The sequence below is a fragment of the Rhinolophus ferrumequinum genome, chromosome 3, assembly GCF_004115265.2.
Source record: "Rhinolophus ferrumequinum isolate MPI-CBG mRhiFer1 chromosome 3, mRhiFer1_v1.p, whole genome shotgun sequence".
Lineage (NCBI taxonomy): Eukaryota > Metazoa > Chordata > Mammalia > Chiroptera > Rhinolophidae > Rhinolophus > Rhinolophus ferrumequinum.
The window spans coordinates 88,717,494-88,736,465 of record NC_046286.1 but is presented as its reverse complement, the minus strand read 5'-3'; the positions used below and the strand labels follow the sequence as shown (position 1 = coordinate 88,736,465).

Here is an 18,972-nt window from a genome sequence, read left to right as displayed (position 1 = left end):
ATAGTCTTTATAAAAAGTGTTCCTTGATGATAATATCATCTCCTGAATTCAATCCACTAGTTAGCTGTATGAAGAAATCATGTTGTATGTCATCTGATATAAATTTTTTTCAGATGTACTCAGGCTAGAAAAAATATTCTCAGATTCACAGGCAAATCTTCTTGCATATAGCTTCTCTACATAACGTGTAATCTTTGGAGATATAAAACTAAGACTCTATAAAGTATATAGGTTAACTTTTAAGGGTTTAAATAGTTTGATATCTAATAATATTTAAATTCCCTCTAAATGTGTGAGGAAATCTGTACCTCAGTACTGCAAACAAGCCATCATTACTCAATCCACCCAGCTTACCGGAGAACAGTTTCTAACCCTGTGCTTAGACTGCAAGATTGTGTCCCCCTCAAATTTATATTTTAAAACCTGATCCCTGATGTGATATTAGGAAGTGGTGCCTCGGGGTGATTAAGTCATAAGGATGGAGCCCTGAAGAATGGGATGAGTGTCCCTGTAAAAGAGACCCTAGACAGCTCCCTCACCCCTTCTGAGATGTGAGGGCAGTGAGAAGACGGCCAATGACCAGGAAGTGGGCCCCCCCCCAACACACACACACACACACACACACACACACACGCGCGCGCGGAGTCGGCCAGGGCCTTCATCTTGGACTTCCCAACCTCTAGAACTGTGAGAAGTAAATTTCTGTTAGAAGTTCTGTGAGAAGTTTGTAAGCTGCTCGGTTAGATATTTTTGTTACAGCATAGCCCAAATGAACTAAGACACCTTTGAAGCTCAGGATTTCAATGTACAATTATTAGCAAACATCAGATCATTAAAAAATATAAACCCCAGAAAGCTAATACCAATGTTAAAGATAACCAACACTTATTGTTCGGTTATAATGTGCTAAGCACTGTTTTGACGTTTTCATATATTATTTCATTTAATTCTCATCAGAAATGTATGAGGTGTTCATAATTCAGCCCCATATGACAGAGGAGGAAATCCGTCCTGTCCACTCCCCCAACCGCAGCAAGCAAAGGATCCTGGATTCAAATCCTAGTGTCTGACACAACAGTCCAAGTTCTTAAACACCAATAAAGATTCCAAGAACAACATCAAAGACCACAGAAGAACCAAAAAATGAGAACTTTTCAAAGCAAATGATTTCTTCTATCCTGTTACCTACACTCAAAGAGCAATGTCAAAATCTAGGTAAGCTTAGAAAAATTACTCTAAAAGAAAAAAGAATGCAACACATAACTCTCATAGAAAAGCAAATTTTTTTGTTGTTCAATAAGCTTATTTTTCTGTGCATGGTATACAAGGAGGGGTAGAAATCAAGTGGTGAACATTGTATGATTTTGGTATTAAATTTTTTTCCTGCCTATAATTCCTGAAATGATACTGTTGCATTCTTATTTTAACCCAAATGGCAATTAAGTGAAAACTTTCCTCTTACATATTGGCATATACTGACCTGAAGTTTAGCATGTACTGGGTAATTTATGTATACAAATAGAATACTTTCTGTAAAAGAGATTGGGCCGAAACAACCTGATCTAGAGATAGTAGAATTGATCTGCTTAATAGCTCTTAAGGGAAACCAATTTTTCTGCAACTGTGATTTTGCATAACAAGTTGCAAAAGTATTTTAAGATGAGACTCTTACTCAATACTCACTTCTCGTAAACCCTTTTTTGCACCATGGCCCTGTCCTGCGGAACTGATAAAAGTGAAACAAGAGCATCAACAGAAGGTAACCAATAAGCCGTGCCTGTCACAGATAATAGTTTAGTCATAAGCCTTTAAATATTGGGTTTGAATTTGAATCATTAATTTAGTTCTCAGCAAGTGTAATTTTCACAAAGAAGCTAAACAGTTTTACATCCATATGATTTGTGCTATCTGTTTAGAAACTATGTATTTCTACTCCCAAAATCCTTACTTTGGGGCTGAGACACGATTTTCTTTTCGTTTTCCTCTTCATCCATTTCATCCCCTTGCTGCAGCTCCATGTCTTTTCTTTATCTGTCTTCCTTTTCCCTTTTCAAAGGGATGGGTTTCTTCGTTAAATACAGTCTATAATTTCTGTGAGTTTGTGGACCACAGCCAGCTTCCCTCCGTGACCCTAAAGAAAACTTAAAAATACAATATTGGCACCACAAAAAACAAGCATGTTTCAAATGATGACTACGTGCTTTAAGATGAACTTACTAAAGGTAACCGTGAAAACAGATTGCAATCTGAGCAGTGAACTCACACATTCAATGCACACATTCAACAAAGTCTTTCCTTGAGCATACCTGCCTTTGGGATGATGATGTTGTTGAGACCTTGGAGAAGCTGACAGATGTTCCTCTCCTTTCGCCGCTCTTTACTTGTGTCCCCTGAGCATGAGGAGGAATCTTTGCCTGACACAGCCTTGCATCATTAGCTCTGGATGTTGAAAGCAGGCCACTCCAGCTGATTTCTTTAAACCGTATTTTCTATAAGTTGGTGATGCGCAAAGGAGAGTTATGAAACAGGAACTTTTGCCACAACACTACATCCCTAGTCACAAGGAAACATTTACAAAATAAATGCTCCTACAAATCAGAATTGATTACAATGCAAATGTCAGTGGGGGACATAATCTATTCACACCTTATTTCTTTCATGGTCCTAGTACATCATCTCTCCAACTTCGATAATGAGCGGACCCCTCTTCAGGGAAAAGAATATATGGCACCCAGGATTGACAAATTATTTCTACTCTAATGTTACCTGAATATAATATATATACAATGTTATTTACATAGACGTGGTATAAATGTCTATGACTACAGAATATAAAATCCAAACCAATCTACACATTAAAAATATAAAATCAAAAATATTAAAATAAACATGGATTTAATGTTGTTTTGATGAAGTAAAACGAAAAATCTTTAGTTTTTTTTAAATAGAAAAGTGCATTGGGGTTTTTTGTATTTCATTGATTAGCTATATTATTCTCTTTATTTTGAGGATAACAGATACTCATTTAAATGATCCTCATCATACTATGACTTTTTCTTTTAAATATATATTCACCTCGAATCATCAATCCTTGGATTTTTTTTTCAGCTTTATTGAGGTATACTTGACAAATAAAATTGTAAGATGTTTGAAATGTGTAAAGTGTGCGACGATGTATGTATACACTGTGAAAAGAGTCCCACCATCTAATTAACATATCCATCACCTCCCATATTTATCTTCTTTTGTGTGTGAGAACATTTAAGCTTTGCTCTAGTAGCAAATTTCAATTATATTATACAGTGTTAACTATGGTCAGTATGTTTACATTAGATCCTCAGACCTTATTCATCTCATAGCTGAACACTTGTACGTTTTTACCAACCTCTTCTTATTTCCCCCACCCCACCTCCTGGCAGTCAGTTTTCAACTGTTTCTATGAGTTTGACTTTTTCTTTCAAGTCCATATATAAGTGATACCATGCAGTATTTGTCTTTCTCTCTCGGGCTTATTTCACTTAGCATAATGTCCTCCGATTCCATCCATGTTGTTGCAAATGGTAGGATTTGCTTTTTTCTCATGGCTGAATAATATTCATATATATATATATTTACATATATATATATATCAAAAAAATGTATACACATTTTAAGAAAGGAAAAAAACTATTAAAATAGTATATACTGATAACAAAAGATAAATACAAGTCACGTTTGACTGCTGCAATTACAAGAGGTGCTCAAAGTGATTACCATCAGCATCCAGACACTTCTGATTATGACGAACTACTTCTTGTGCAACATTGACCAAGTGTCCACTTGTGTACATTTTTTTGACAACCCTGTTATATATAGAGAGAGTGCCAAAAAATGTATACACGTTTTATGAAAAGAAAAAACTATATTAAAATTACTCTGATATATATATATACCGTGTTTCCCCAAAAATAAGACCTAACTGAAAAATAAGCCCTAGCATGATTTTTCAGGATGACACCCCCTGAACATAGCCCTAATGTGTCATGGAGCAAAAATTAATATAAGATCCGGTCTTATTTTCAGGGAAACATGGTGTGTATGTATATATATATATATATATATATATATATATATATATATATATATGTAGTAATATATATATACATATGTGTATATATATACACACACATATATATTATGTGTATACATATATATGTATATACATATAATGTGTATATATTATATGGACATTTAGGTTGTTTCCATATCTTAGCTATTGTGAATAATGCTTCAATGAACACGGGAGAGCATATATCTTTTCAAGTTACTGTTTTCATTTTCTTCACATAAATACCCACAAGTAGAACTTTTGGGTCATAAGGTAGTTCTAGTTTTAATTTTTTGAGGTACCTCATACTGTTTTCCATAGTGACTGCACCAATTTACATTCCCACCAACAGCGCACAAGGGTTCCCTTTTCTCCACATTAATGGCCAACACCTATTATCACTTGTCTTTTTGATGATGGCCATTCTAACAGGTGTGAGGTGATATTTCATTGAAGTTCTGTTTGTATTTCCCTGATGATTAGCGATGTTGAGAGCACCTTTTCATGTACCTGTTGGGCATTTCTACATCTTCTTTAGTGTGAATGAAGAAGGGGCCACATGCTAAACCGACAAGCTCAGGGGAGGTCAGCATGGTGAGTCCTACAAACTCAGAGACTGAAATTAACTATATAGGATGGTCTGGACATAAAAATTCCTAACTAAAAGCGGGTCATGGCAGGTTGTCACATCCTTGGCCTGTCGCTTCCTTCGCAGGTCAATCTTGACCTTAAGTGAGCCTGTCTGTTGTCTTTTTTGCATCTAAAATAACATACCCTTGGAATGTCAGAGTAATCCCTTTTTTTCCAGACCCCTCAGGACACAGCCAACTTCACCACAGCCAACTGGGCTCTAATAAACTCATTAAAATTCTCTACAGGTTTGGACGTTTCTTATGTCAACATTAGGAAATGTCTGTTCAGTTCCTCTGCCCATTTTTTAATCGGATTGGTTTTTTGTTGTTGTTTTGTTTTTTTGATTGTTTGTTTGTTTTGCTATTGAGTTGTATGAGTTCTTCCTATATTTTGGATATTCACTCCCTATCAGATATAGAATTTGCAAATATTTTCTCCCATTCTATAGGTTGTCTTTATGTTTTGTTGATGGTTTTTTTTTGAAGTGCTAAAACTTTTTAGTTCGATGTAGTCCCACTTGTTTATTTTTTCTTTTGTTGTTTTTGCTTTTGGTGTCAAATCAAAAAAATTATTGTAAAGACCAATATGAAGATTACCCCCTGTGTTTTCTTCTAGGAGTTTATGGTTTCAGATTTTATGTTCAAGTATTTAACCCATTTAGAGTTGATTTTGGGGCATGGTGTAATATAGAGCTTCAGTTTCATTGTTTTGCATGTGGCTGTCCAGTTTTCCCAACACCACTTATTGAAGAGACTATCCTTTCCTCATTGTATATTCTTGACTTGTTCTAAATTATTTGATCATAGATGCATATGTATATTTCTCAGCTCTCTGTTCTGTTCCATTGATGTATGTGTCTGTTTTTATGCCAATACCGTATGTTTTGATTACTACAGCTGTGTGAAATAGTTTGAAATCAGGACATGTGATGCCTCCAGCTTTGTTCTGTCTCAAGATTTCTTTAGCTATTTGAGGTCTTTTTGTGGTTTCATACACATTTTGGAATTATTTGTTCTATTTTTGTGTAATATGTTGTTTTCGCTTACTTAAGATTCTCTCTGTCTTTAACTTTTGACAGTTTAATTATAATGTGTCTCAGTGTGGTTCTCTTTGGATTCAGCCTGGTCCTGTTACTGTAGGCAGAAAGAACTAGGCAGAAAGAGCAGTGTGTGGGGAGAGAAGGGTGAGACAAAGGAAGGAGGAAATGAGGTCATTCTTAAGAAAAGGTGCAGCTACAGCTAAAGGTAACAGATTACAATAACATTAGCATTGCAGGCCGGGAAAATTCTCCACCCCTGTGTCGCCATGAAAGTTCCCACAAGAGCCAGTAAAAACAAGGGAATCCCACCTCCCAACAGGAAGGAGTGGTCAGCAAGGATAGCAGGGACCCACCCTGGGAATACCTATGACACCAGCCCTAAAACTTGAATAGTTCATACTCTCATTCAAATACAACCCTAAGCCTCTTTGTTCTTTGGTGCAGTTGCCCTCCTCCTGGCTGGCCCACTTCCATTATTTTGGGGAGTGTACTCTTTTTCTTTACTTCAATAAATCCACTGCTTGCTTGGCTTTGTTCTCACGACTCATTCGATTAGTCCTTGAATTCCTTTCTGGGATGATACAAGAACCCTTTTTTTTGGTAACATATGGTTATAATGAGTCAGTAATTTTAAAACTCTCCGTATAATAAAATACCAACATATAAGTCTAATGTAATGAAAATGTCTTTAATGAATATTTATGATTATATTTAGTGCTAATGAATTGAAATACTGTATGTGATACTACATACACACATGAATGTGGTAGTAACTTTGAAGGTACAGATGGAAAACGCACAGGGTGAGCCCCGTTCGTCCCAGCTTATTGCTTTGAGAGAGTTTCCAGCACATGGCACGGAAAAGAAGAAACCAGGCAGATTCCCTGAGTTAAGGAGATGAAGATAAATGTCCAGGGAGATGAAGGTGATTAAAATTCGTAGGAAAGAAAGAGAGAGAGAGAGAGAGAGAGAGAGAGAGAGAGAGAGAGACCCCAGGAGATCTGCTCCAAGGAGTCACAGAGATTTCTCAGTGCATGCATGTGAGAAAACTACCTGGAGCTGGAGCAAAGACACCTAAAAAGATTGGAAGGAGCAGTAACTTTCGCTCACACAGGCCATAAATAATGCCTATTCCCACTAGCCATACAGGAAAAGCCTCATAATTCACTGGGTAGCGTGGTTGGAAGAGTTTTGCCTCAGCAGGATAAAACTGTTTTTCAACTAATTTAACAGAACAAAGTTCAAGAATACTTATGGAAAAACAAAAACATTTAGCACCCAACAAGGTATAATACACAATCTATGGCATCCGCTCAAAAATTACCAGGCATGTTAAAGAGCAGGAAAATTCAACACATAATACGGAGAAAAACAACCAATCAGAACTGACAAAATGTTAGGATTAGCAGGCAAGGATATTAAAACAGTTATTATAACTGAATTCATATGTTCAAAAAGTTGAGACATAGAAAATATGAAAAAGACCTAAACGAACTTCTGTAGATAAAAGATACAGTGTCTGAGATTAAAAATACACTAGTCGAATTAATGGCAGATTAGACATGCAGAAGGAAAGATTAGTGAGTTTGAAGGCAGAGCAATAAAACTAGCCAGAATCACACATAGAAAGAAATAAAAAATTAATTAACAATACAGCAATGAGCTTTGATAAAACTTCAACTGACTATACTCGTATAACAGCCCTTGAAAGCAGACTGTGATAAGTTAATGAGGTATACTAGAAACCCAAAAGCAATTAAAATGACAAAACAGAGTTATAACTAACATGCCAGCGAAGAAGGGAAGAAAATGAATCATTAAAATACTCAATGGATCCAAAAGAAAGCAGAAAAAGAGAATGCAGAATAGATGGAACAAATAGAAAACAAAAAACAAGTGTTCGATTTCTACATAACACATAATAATCACATTAACCGTAAGTAGTTTAACCACCCCCAGTGAAAAGCCAGAGATGGGCAGATTGGGTAAAAAAGCAAAATACACCTGGGGTGGCCGGTTACCTCAGTTGGTTAGAGTGAAATGCTTGTAACACCAGGTTGCCGGTTTGATCCCTGCATGGGCCAGTGTGAGTTGCACCCTCCACAACTAGACTGAAACAAGTACTTGACATGGAGCTGATGGGTCCTGGAAAAACACACTTAAAATAAATAAAAGTTAAAAAAAAAAAAGCAAAATGCAGCTATATGCTGCCTAAAAAAAAGGCATTGTTAAATATAAAGACACAAATAGGTTAAAAGCAGAAGGATGGAAAAGATACAGCATGCTAATACAAATCAAAAGAAAGCAAAAGTAGCTATATTAATGCCAGACAAATACATTTCAGAGCAGAAATATTCGTAAGGATAAAGAAAGTTGTTTTGGGGGCCAGCCTGGTGGTTCAGGCGGTTAGAGCTCCATGCTCCTAACTCCAAAGGCTGCCAGTTTGATTCCCACATGGGCCAGTGGGCTCTCAACCACAAGGTTGCCAGTTCAATCCCTCGAGTCCTGCAAGGGATGGTGGGCCCGCCCCCTGCAACTAAGATTGAACACGGCACCTTGAGCTGAGCTGCCTCGCAGATGGCTCAGTTGATTGGAGCGTGGGCTCTCAACCACAAGGTTGCCGGTTCGACTCCTGCAAGGGATGGTGGACTGTGACCCCTGCAACTAGAAACTGGCAACTGGACCTGGAGCTGAGCTGCGCCCTCCACAACTAGGAATGAAAGGACAACTTGAAGCTGAATGGCACCCTCCACAACTAAAGATTGAAAGGACAACAACTTGACTTGGAAAAAAGGCCTGGAAGTACACACTGTTCCCCAATAAAGTCCTGTTCCCCTTCCCCAATAAAATCTTTGGAAAAAAAAAAAAGAAAGTTGTTTCATAATGATAAAGAGATAAATTAGAAAGAGAAAACATTCCTAAAAGTTTTTGCCTTTATATATTTATATTAGGATTCACTCTTTGTGGTCTGTATTCTGTGGTGTGTGTGCGTGTGTGTGTGTGTGTGTGTGTGTGAGAGAGAGAGAGAGAGAGAGAGAGAGGGAGAGATTTTTCTATAATTGGGTTTTGACAAATGTATCCACATGTATCCACTAGTACAGTATCATATGGAATAGTTTCACTGCTTTAAAAAATTCTTGTGCTCCACCCCTTTATCCCACTCTCTCCTCCCTGAAGCCCTCGCGACCTCGGATCTATTTATTATATCCATAGTTTTGCTTTTTCCAAAATGCTACATAGTTGGAATCACATAGTAGGTAGCCTTTTCAGATTCTCTCCTTTCACTTAGCAATATGCATTTAAAGTTCCTCCATATCTTTTGATGGCTTGATAATTCATTTTTTTGTTGTTGAATAATATTCCATCAATATTCCATGAATACACTCAGTTCATTTGTCCACTCACCTATAGAAGGGCGTGATTGCCAGATCATATGATAAAAGTGTGTTTAGTTTTTAAGAAAATGCCAAAGTGTTTTCCAAAGTGGCAGTACCATTTTGCATTCCCACCAGCAATGCGTGTCCTCACCAGCATTTGGTGTGTCAGTATTTTGGATTTTAGCCATTCTAATAAGTATGTAGTGATAGCTCATTGTTATTTTAATTGCTTTTTAGTTTAAATAGATAATTTTTAAAATAGTGTTTAATATGTTGAGGTTTTTTTATATTTACATTAATTTACATTTTTGATATAAATTCAAAGTAAAATTTGAATATCATTACTACCATTTAGAAAATCATTTAGATCATTATGGTCAATAGAACAAAATTATTTGAAATCTTAAGACAATGTTTTACTAAAATGACGGCAAGAAAAACAAATTAGATGAAATAAATATGCTATAATGTATGAATTATAGTTTCTTATTCATCAAAACATTGATGATCAACCCTCAAAAAACATGCTTGACAAAATTAAATTCAGTCATTTTTGATATTTTGCCAACTTTTAGTCACATACTTTTCAGTTTTGTTATTGTGAGGCTATGTTTGCCAAGATAGGATGAAAAACATATTTAATAGTTGAACTTCACTTATAATTTTAAAATATTTGGATATATGGCATACTGGCCTCTATTTGGACTGTTGCCATGGGGCAGTTTCCTTGGGAGGTAGGTGTGTCACAATTTTTGAGAATCATTGAGAAGTTGCAATAGTCCCAGTAGAAATGTACACGTGCACAAATCCAGACGAAATCTGTGTGCATTTCAGGGATCCACAGACTCCCTAAGATTCATCCAGGGACTACAAGTGTTGGTTCACTATAGATCGGCAGCCCCTGCTCTAAATTTCCTGCACATTGCTGCCATGTTAATTTCCCTAAAGCACCGTCCTGAGGTTGTCATCCTCTCACCTCTTCCTTCAAACCCCTCCCGAGGCCTCTAGTTCTTTATGCAGTAACTTTTTCAGCCTTCCATTTAAAACATTCAGCCAACTAGCCTCAACTTACCTGATCAGACTTCTTTCCTTGCGTTCCCTTCCTGGAGCCCAAGACTACGTCACTGCTAACTTCTGCAACTTCCTGTTCCCTTAATGTGTGTTCAGGCTTTCCCATTTCTGACCTTATTTATATAACTTTTCCACCTGAAGTTCCCTTTTCTTTAGCTCTGCTTTTAAAAATTATACCGTTCCTCAAGACTCTTTGATATAACCTTTACTTCCTATCCCACCTATTCTAAAAGGAATCTCTTCTTTTCCTGCCCTCTCAGAGCACCTGTTTGTATATTCATTCTTTTACTCATCCTTCTTTCCTTCATTCATTCCAGCAATAATTCTATAAACTTTTTGAGTGTTTCTAGTACTGTGCATTCTGCTGGTACCGTTGGCTCTGGCACCTGCTCTGGAAGAAGGTGAGAGATGAATGAGAATACACCTAAATGGAACCTGATGAAGGCTCCGGGTCAGAGTAAGATGTACAGGTTAAGAGTCAGACTGCTGGGCTCAGAGCCCGGCTCTGCCAACGCTGGGATCCTGGCTGGGTGACCTGGGCCAAGTTACCTCACCTCCCTCTGCCTGCTTGTTATCTGCAACTACCTCACAGGGTCCATAGCAGGATTACGTGAGTTTACGATGTAAAGATCTGAGAAGAGTTGCTTGGCAAGTAGTAAGAACTCAGTAAATACTATTATTATTTTCATTGTGAATGGGGGTAAGTGGCAAGTGAGTGTAGACTTTCTTGAAAATATGTGTCCGAGAAAACCTTACACTCTACCCTGAATTCTACAATGCTTGTTGAGGGAGATTAAATACACACACACAGACTTTGGCAGGGCTCCTCTTTCAAGCTGATTTAAGGAGCTGATTATGTATGTTTCAGATGCATTTTATGACTTCTGGACCGATAACCAATTTATTATCTCCTGACCTAAAGAGTGGTTTTGAAAGGTCACTATTCCCACTTGCATTTTTTAAATCGCTGTGGAGCTGATAAGTTTAGAAAGAAGTTTTAAAAATAAAAATGGCTTTTCCATAAGATAATATTAACACATCTCATCCTTCTAGCGAGGCAGGGCATTCATAGGTATAAAGGCAGAAGACTGATTTTTCGGATGACAGATCACAGAAAGTGTAGATTACAGAGTCAACAAGCAGGTAAATGGCCTTTTAAATTACAAAGTATTTTATTAAAGTGGGGAGTGTTTGGAAGCAGGTTATCTGCTTTTTATTTTGTGGGTTTTACCTTTCCTAGCTGGATAGAGTTCCAGGCCTCAATTTCATCGTCTGCATTATGGGGATCATATCTCTATTCAGGATTAAATAAGACAGTGTACATGAAAGTGCTTGAAAATAAGGAAGGAAGGAAGGGCGAGCCCCAAATATAGTCCAAAGAATTAGCCAGAGATTTATGCTTGACTTTTTAAATTTATATTTAAGGTAAGAGTCCACTTGAGGAGTATGTTCTCGTGGCATTGACTTTATGAGTTTAAATCCACTGACTTTTTGCATTAAGTGCATTGAGTGCTTTGGCTTTATTGAACTGCTTGCTTTCTTCTGTTATTACTTGAGTGGCATATTAACCTGTTACATCAACACTGTCACCTTTAGAATATTTTAATCGCATTTCAGTGCCTGACCATGAGTTGTTGTGATTCAGGACACTTACGAAAGTTGACTACAAGCAGAAATTTTATGAGTAGCAGAATGAGAACATGGCAGATTTCTGTAAATCACTTTTATTAAGAGTTAAGTCACTCTTTGCTATGAAAGTAATTTATAGGGCAGTGTTCCATTTGAGGAAAAATGAAAATGAATGGCATTTGTCAAGATAGGTTTCAACACCAGTGGACAAGAGCAAGTTTCACAGAAAATGTAAACTGTACACCAGATTATTTATGGTCATAACTATTTCAGGCTCTTTGGTAAAGTGTTAGGAAGTTTGGCTGAATTAGATATCACTCACTGTGCCGGTCACTCATCGTGTGTCCTCCCATATTCAGCCATTCTGTATGCTGCTCTGAACTCCAGGAGGCTTTGGCAGGAGCCCCAAAGGCAGGAAGAGACGGGGTCAATGTATATCTCCTCTACCCCTTCCAGGTTCTGGCGGTAGCTGCCCCTCTGACCACGACAGCTCCCCTGGAGCTCCAGCCTGCTTGGGGCTGTGGGAAGGAAAGGCTTCCTGTCACTGCATATGGTGCATGTGTCCGTTTTCCTTCTTGGTTCTCTTCACCCTGCCCTCACCTATGGTAATTTAATAGATTCTGGTCAAAATCCCACCTGAAAGGGACTTGTTTTCCACTGGGGCCTAGCCGATATATTCTCCATGAAGCAAAGTTTATGAAACTCACAATAAACTAGATCTCAATCTACCAAATACGCACACTGCTGTTTCCACATGATTTTCAGATATCTTTATCACCATGCCCACTTTATGGAAAATTTGATAAAATAAGCTGAAATATTACATGTGTTTCCCAGAACTCCTCTTCCTGTATGTTTCTGATTAGGGCAGGCCATAGGAGAGAGTCCTGTGTGAGATTTAGAGGAAATTTTTGTAGCTCACACACATTGTTGTTTATGTGCTGGAGGCAGTAGCTGGGCCTGCAACTACTTTACCTGCCCCAGGATCCCCCTTTTCCGACTCTTGAGCCAGACATGTGCGATTAGCTGTATCATGAGGGCCTCAGATTCTGTAGGACACTCATCCCATCAAGATGGGAACGGATGGGGTTTCACTCTGTCCCTGCGAACGCCACATTGTTCTTGCTCTCCCCCACTTCGTATACATCTTCCTTTCCTGTTTGCCTGTGCACTTCCTGTCTGCCCGTCCTCTTCCTATCTGCCTGTATTCTGGACTTCAAGCTCCAGTGTGAGCCTTACAGAGTCTGTTTCACCAGCAATCCAGTTGTATAAGGTCAAACTCCTTTTGTGTGTGCATGTGTGTGCGTGTGTGTGCGTGTGTGTGTGTGTAGATGGATACATGAAATAAAAATATTAGTTTTCCTTTTGTACCTTCCCTTTCAGTACTTTACAGTCTGTATCTAATATACTTTTTCTCTTAGCTCCTTTTAAAATTTTTCTCTATATCATTGACTTTCAATAGATTGATGATGATGTGCCTCCTTTTTTTTCTTTTCTTTGTTTTTTTACTTTTTTGTATTTTTTGGGACCGGGCGAGGCAAGAAGTTCTTAGACATACAGCAAAATCATGATCATTAAAAGAAGAAATTAATAAGTTACCAAAATGAAAAATAATGTTACTATAAAAAACCTTGCAATGAGAATGCAGGATTTGCAAGCCATGCATCTGACAAAGGCCTTATACCTCAAATATATAAAGAGCTCTCAAAACTCAATAGTAAACAATCAAGTTATAAAACAAGAAAAGGATATGAATAAATACTTCACCAAAAAGGAGAATTAGGATTTAATATATGAATTTGGGGTGGGGGACGGGGCAAACATTCAATTTATAGCACCATATTCTAACCATCAGAAAGGAAAAAACGATGACGAGGACACCTCTTCCTTTAATATCATGCCGCAGAAGTTGCACAGGCTGTTTCCACTTACATGCAGTTGACCAGATCTTAGACACGTGGTCCCATCTAATTGCATGGAGTCAAGGATTCATCTTTACTCAAAGGAAGAAGGGAAAATGGGTATTGGGAGACAACAAGCTGTCCTTCTCACGGGTGCCTACCATTTCAAGGCTTTCCAAAATTTGACCTCATTTTCCACCGAAATTATTATCATAGCCACCTAACTCATCTATCTGTCTCTACTTTCAAATTCTCCTAGGTCACTGTCGTTAGTCATCAGTTCAAAGCACAGTTTTAATTAAATTACTCTCTTGTCCCATAACCTTCAAAGGATCCACATTACTTGCAGATTAAGTTCAAACACTTTTACTCAAAATGATATGAATTTCCTCTGTAACACCATTTCACCATGATTGCTCTCTTCTTTCCTACCCTCCTTTATTCCTCTCAACTGGCCATTCCCTGAATACACCATGAACTTTCAGTTCTCCCGGACTTTTCTCGTGATAGACCCTCCACCAGAATGATCTTTCCAAAAGCCCATCACCAACTGTTGAAACACAGCACACACTTCCAAGCCTATCCCCAATGATATTTCTTTAATACACTCATTTTTTTATCACTTCTATTAAAAATAACCTACCCATTCTCTGAATAGTCAGTTTTTATGCTGCCTTCCATTGTAATAAATTACAAATTTTCATATTCATGAGCATGATTATACTGTAATTTACATAGTATTCACTACAGATTATTTTACCTTTGTAGTCCTGGGATCACCTAGTCTCTGAATTTTTACCTAACAGCTGCATAACACATATTTATTAAATGGAATTGGTATATAAGCACTGAATTTATTGAAGGAAAGAGGAAAACTTCAAGTTAGTTCTCTCTGGATAAAGCACTCATTTAAACTAGATTAAATGCTTTATCAACAAGCTAGTATTATTCATTACATAATTCTGTCTAAGTCTATATGTACTCATTTGAAATTGTTTTGAGTGATTTGTGTTAATATACAAAGCTTAATATGGATTTGCATCAGGAAGAACAACTTGTAAGTGCTATTTTTAGCTCTAAGAAGGAAGTGACAGTTTTTCAATTTTTAGCAGAAGTGTTATAACTTATCTCAGTGAAACACTTGCTAGGTCATTTAGTATGTCACTTGTGTTACTTTCTATTTCAACTCTCGGGCCTATTCAGAAATAATAAAATAAAATTTTAGTTTTGATTGCTGCTAATTTTCTTATGACTAAAGGTAGAAATAAAAATAGTCTCAATATTGAATTGTCTGTCTGTTAAAATATGAGCACAAGACCCATTTCATATTAATCTTTTGTCCACATTGGCCAATTTGTTAGCTCTTTATTAGGTTCAGACAGGAAAAATATGGCTATAGAATTTTTAAAAAAACAATAAATTCCCAATTAAGATTAATAAATTATTCAAAAAACAACCCCAGATTGGACTTATAAGGACACCTCTTCCTGAAAAATAGGATTTCATATTAACTCTTTTGTACTTTTATGTTATTTGTCCCTCTCACTATCCCTCTTCTGTGCCACATCTGACCTCTTTTTGTGACCTCTTGTTGATAATCTGATTAAAACTATTTCATGTACTCTGTATTAACCCTGGTTGTATGGGAAGCATTAGAACACTGATCAGAGCTCAGGATCATACATCACTCCAGCTGAATCTTTTTTTTTTTTTTTTTTTTTTTTTAATTTATTGGGGTGACAATTGTTAGTAGAATTACATAGATTTCAGTTGTGCAATTCTGAATCACATCATCCATAAATCACACTGTGTGTTCACCACCCAGAGTCAGCTCCCCTTCCATCACCGTACATTTGATCCCCCTCACCCTCATCCCCCACCCCCCAACCCCCTTACGCTCTGGTAACCACCAAATTACGTTCCCCAGATTAATTTTCAAACCCCGTGGCCATCCTGTGGTCACCGACTGCCCTCCAATCCCCTCACCCTCCCCCCCACCCCCCACACCCCCCGCCCATCTAGCAACCCTCAGTTTTTCCTCATTGTCTCCCAAACAGTTTCTGATTAGTTCATTCACTTATTCTTTTCTTTAGAATCCGCAAATAAGTGAGATCATATGCAACTTATCTTTCTCTGTCTGACTTATTTCACTTAACATAATGTTCTCTAGATCCATCCGTGTTGTTGCAAATGGTAAGATTTCTTTCTTCCTTATGGCTGCATAATACTCCATTGTATAAATGTACCACAGTTTCTTAATCCAGTCATCTACCGATGGGCATTTTGGTTGTTTCCATGTCTTAGCTATTGTGTATAGTGCTGCAATAAACATAGGAGTGCATAGAGATTTTTGAATTGAAGTTCTGGATTTCTCCGGATAGATACCTAGGAGTGGAATTACTGGATCATAAGGTAGTTCCATTTTCAGAATTTTGAGATACCTCCATACTGTTTTCCATAGCGGCTGCACCAGTCTGCAATCCCACCAACAGTGCACAAGCGTTCCCTTTTCTCCACATCCGCGCCAGCACTTGTTGTTTGTTGATTTATTGATGATAGCCATTCTGACTGGGGTGAGGTGGTATCTCATTGTGGTTTTTATTTGCATTTCTCTGATGGTTAGTGAGGTTGAGCATTTCTTCATATGTCTGTTTGCCATCTGTATGTCCTTTTCAGAAAAATGTCTCTTCAAGTCCTCTGCCCATTTTTTAATTGGATCGTTTGTTTTTTTGGAGTTGGGTTGAGTAAGTTTTCCATAGATTTGTGATATTAATCCCTTATCAGATATATCACTGGCAAATATCTTTTCCCATTCAGTAGGATCCCTTCTTGTTTTATTGATGGTTTCCTTTGCTGTGAAAAAACTTTTTAGTTTGATATAATCCCACATGTTTATTCTTTCTCTTAGTTCCCTCGCGCGGGGGTGTATATCAGTAAAAATCTTACTCCGGGTAATGTCTGAGAAGTTTCTTCCTATATTTTCTTCTAGGTATTTTATGGTTTCAGACCTTACATTTAAGTCTTTAAGCCATTTTGAATTTATTTTTGTATATGGTGTAAGGAGGTGGTCCAACTTCATTTTTTTGCATGTGTCTGTCCAGGTTTCCCAGCACCATTTATTGAATAGACTGTCATTACTCCATCGTACATTCTTGCTTCCATTGTCGTAGATTAAATGGCCATATAGGCGTGGATTTATTTCTGGACTCTCTATTCTGTTCCATTGATCTATGTGTCTGTTTTTATGCAAGTACCATGCTGTTTTGATTACTGTAGCCTTGTAGTATAATTTGAAGTCAGGTATTGTTATACCTCCCACTTTGTTCTTATTTCTCAAGATTGCCTTTGCTATTCGGGGTCTTTTATGGTCCCATATAAATTTTAGGATTATATGTTCTATTTCTGTGAAAAACGACGTTGGCAGTTTGATAGGAATTGCATTGAATATGTATATTGCCTTAGGCAGTATGGACATTTTAACTATATTAATTCTTCCTATCCATGAACATGATATGTGTTTCCATCTATTTATATCTTCCTTCATTCCTTTCATCAGTGTCTTATAATTTTCTGAGTATAGATCTTTTACTTCTTTGGTTAAATTTATTCCCAGGTATTTTATAGTCTTTGGAGCGATTGTAAATGGGATTGTTTTTTTAATTTCTCCTTCTGATGTTTTATTATTGGTATATACAAATGCAACTGATTTCTGAATATTAATTTTGTATCCTGCCACTTTACTAAATTCATCTATCAGCTCTAATAGCTTCTTGGTGGAGTCTTTAGGGTTCTCTATATATAGTATCATATCATCTGCATACAATGATAACTTTACTTCCTCCTTACCAATCTGGATGCCTTTTATTTCTTTTTCTTGTCTGATTGCTGTGGCAAGAACTTCCAGAACTATGTTGAATAGAAGCGGAGATAATGGGCATCCTTGCCTTGTTCCTGATCTTAGGGGGAATGGTTTTAGCTTTTCCCCATTGAGTATGATGTTAGCTGTGGGTTTGTCATATATGGCCTTTATTATGTTGAGATAAGATCCCTCTATTCCCACTTTCTTAAGGGTTTTTATCATAAATGGCTGTTGGATTTTATCAAATGCTTTTTCTGCATCTATTGATATGATCATGTGATTTTTATTTTTCATTTTGTTAATGTGGTGTATCACATTAATAGATTTGCGGATGTTGAACCACCCCTGCATACCAGGAATGAATCCCACTTGATCGTGGTGAATGATCTTTTTAATGTATTGCTGAATTCTGTTTGCTAATATTTTGTTGAGGATTTTTGCATCTATGTTCATTAAAGATATCGGCCTGTAGTTTTCTTTTTTTGTGGTGTCTTTGTCTAATTTTGGGATCAGGGTGATAGTGGCTTCGTAAAAAGTGTTTGGGAGTCTTCCCTCCTTCTGGATTTTTTGGAAGAGCTTGAGGAGAATTGGTGATAATTCTTTTTTGAACGCTTTGTAAAATTCACCTGTAAAGCCATCTGGTCCAGGGCTTTTGTTTGTTGGGAGACTGTTGATTACTGATTCAATTTCCGTGGTGGTAATCAGTCTATTCAGGTTTTCTGTTTCTTCTTGAGTTAGCCTTGGAAGGTTGTACGCCTCTAGAAAATTGTCCATTTCTTCCAAATTGTCAAATTTGTTGGCATATAGTTGCTCATAGTAACTTCTTAAAACTCTTTGTATTTCTGCAGTGTCCGTTGTCACTTCTCCTCTTTCGTTTCTGATTTTATTAATTTGGGTCCTCTCTCTCTTTTTTTTAATGAGTCTGGCTAATGGTTTGTCGATTTTGTTTATCTTCTCTAAGAACCAACTCTTGGATTCATTGATCTTTTGTATTGTTTTTCTGGTTTCTATTTCATTTAATTCTGCTCTGATCTTTATTATCTCCTTCCTTGTGTTCCCTTTGGGCTTATTTTGCTGTTCTTTTTCCAGATCCCTTAAATGTGAAGATAAACTGTTGATTAGTGATGTTTCTTGTTTCTTTAGGTAGGCCTGCAAAGCTATGAATTTCCCTCTTAGGACTGCTTTCGCGGCATCCCAAAGATTTTGGGTCGTCGTGTTTTCATTTTCATTTATCTCAAAATATCTTTTGATTTCTTCCTTGATCTCCTGCTTGACCCATTCATTATTTAGTAATAAGTTATTCAGCCTCCATGAATTGGTGTGTCTTCCCGTTTTTTTCCTGTAGTTCATTTCTAATTTCATAGCATTGTGATCAG

At 37.2% G+C, this 18,972-nt stretch overlaps 1 protein-coding gene across 2 annotated transcripts in view; it reads right to left on the bottom strand.

The window, feature by feature from the left end:
* Nucleotides 1–2,493, bottom strand: part of STX11 (syntaxin 11) — a 46,404-nt gene extending 43,911 nt beyond the window's left edge. The window contains exons 1-2 of one of the 2 annotated variants that reach the window (XM_033103701.1): nucleotides 2,307–2,493; nucleotides 1,949–2,141 (exon numbers count right to left, since the gene is read on the bottom strand). In XM_033103701.1, the coding sequence (XP_032959592.1) occupies nucleotides 1,949–2,018 (70 nt within the window). In that variant the 5' untranslated portion in view covers nucleotides 2,019–2,141; nucleotides 2,307–2,493. The remainder of the gene's footprint in view (nucleotides 1–1,948; nucleotides 2,142–2,306) is intronic. The other variant, XM_033103702.1, reaches the window with a different exon arrangement.
* Nucleotides 2,494–18,972: the final 16,479 nt, after the last annotated feature.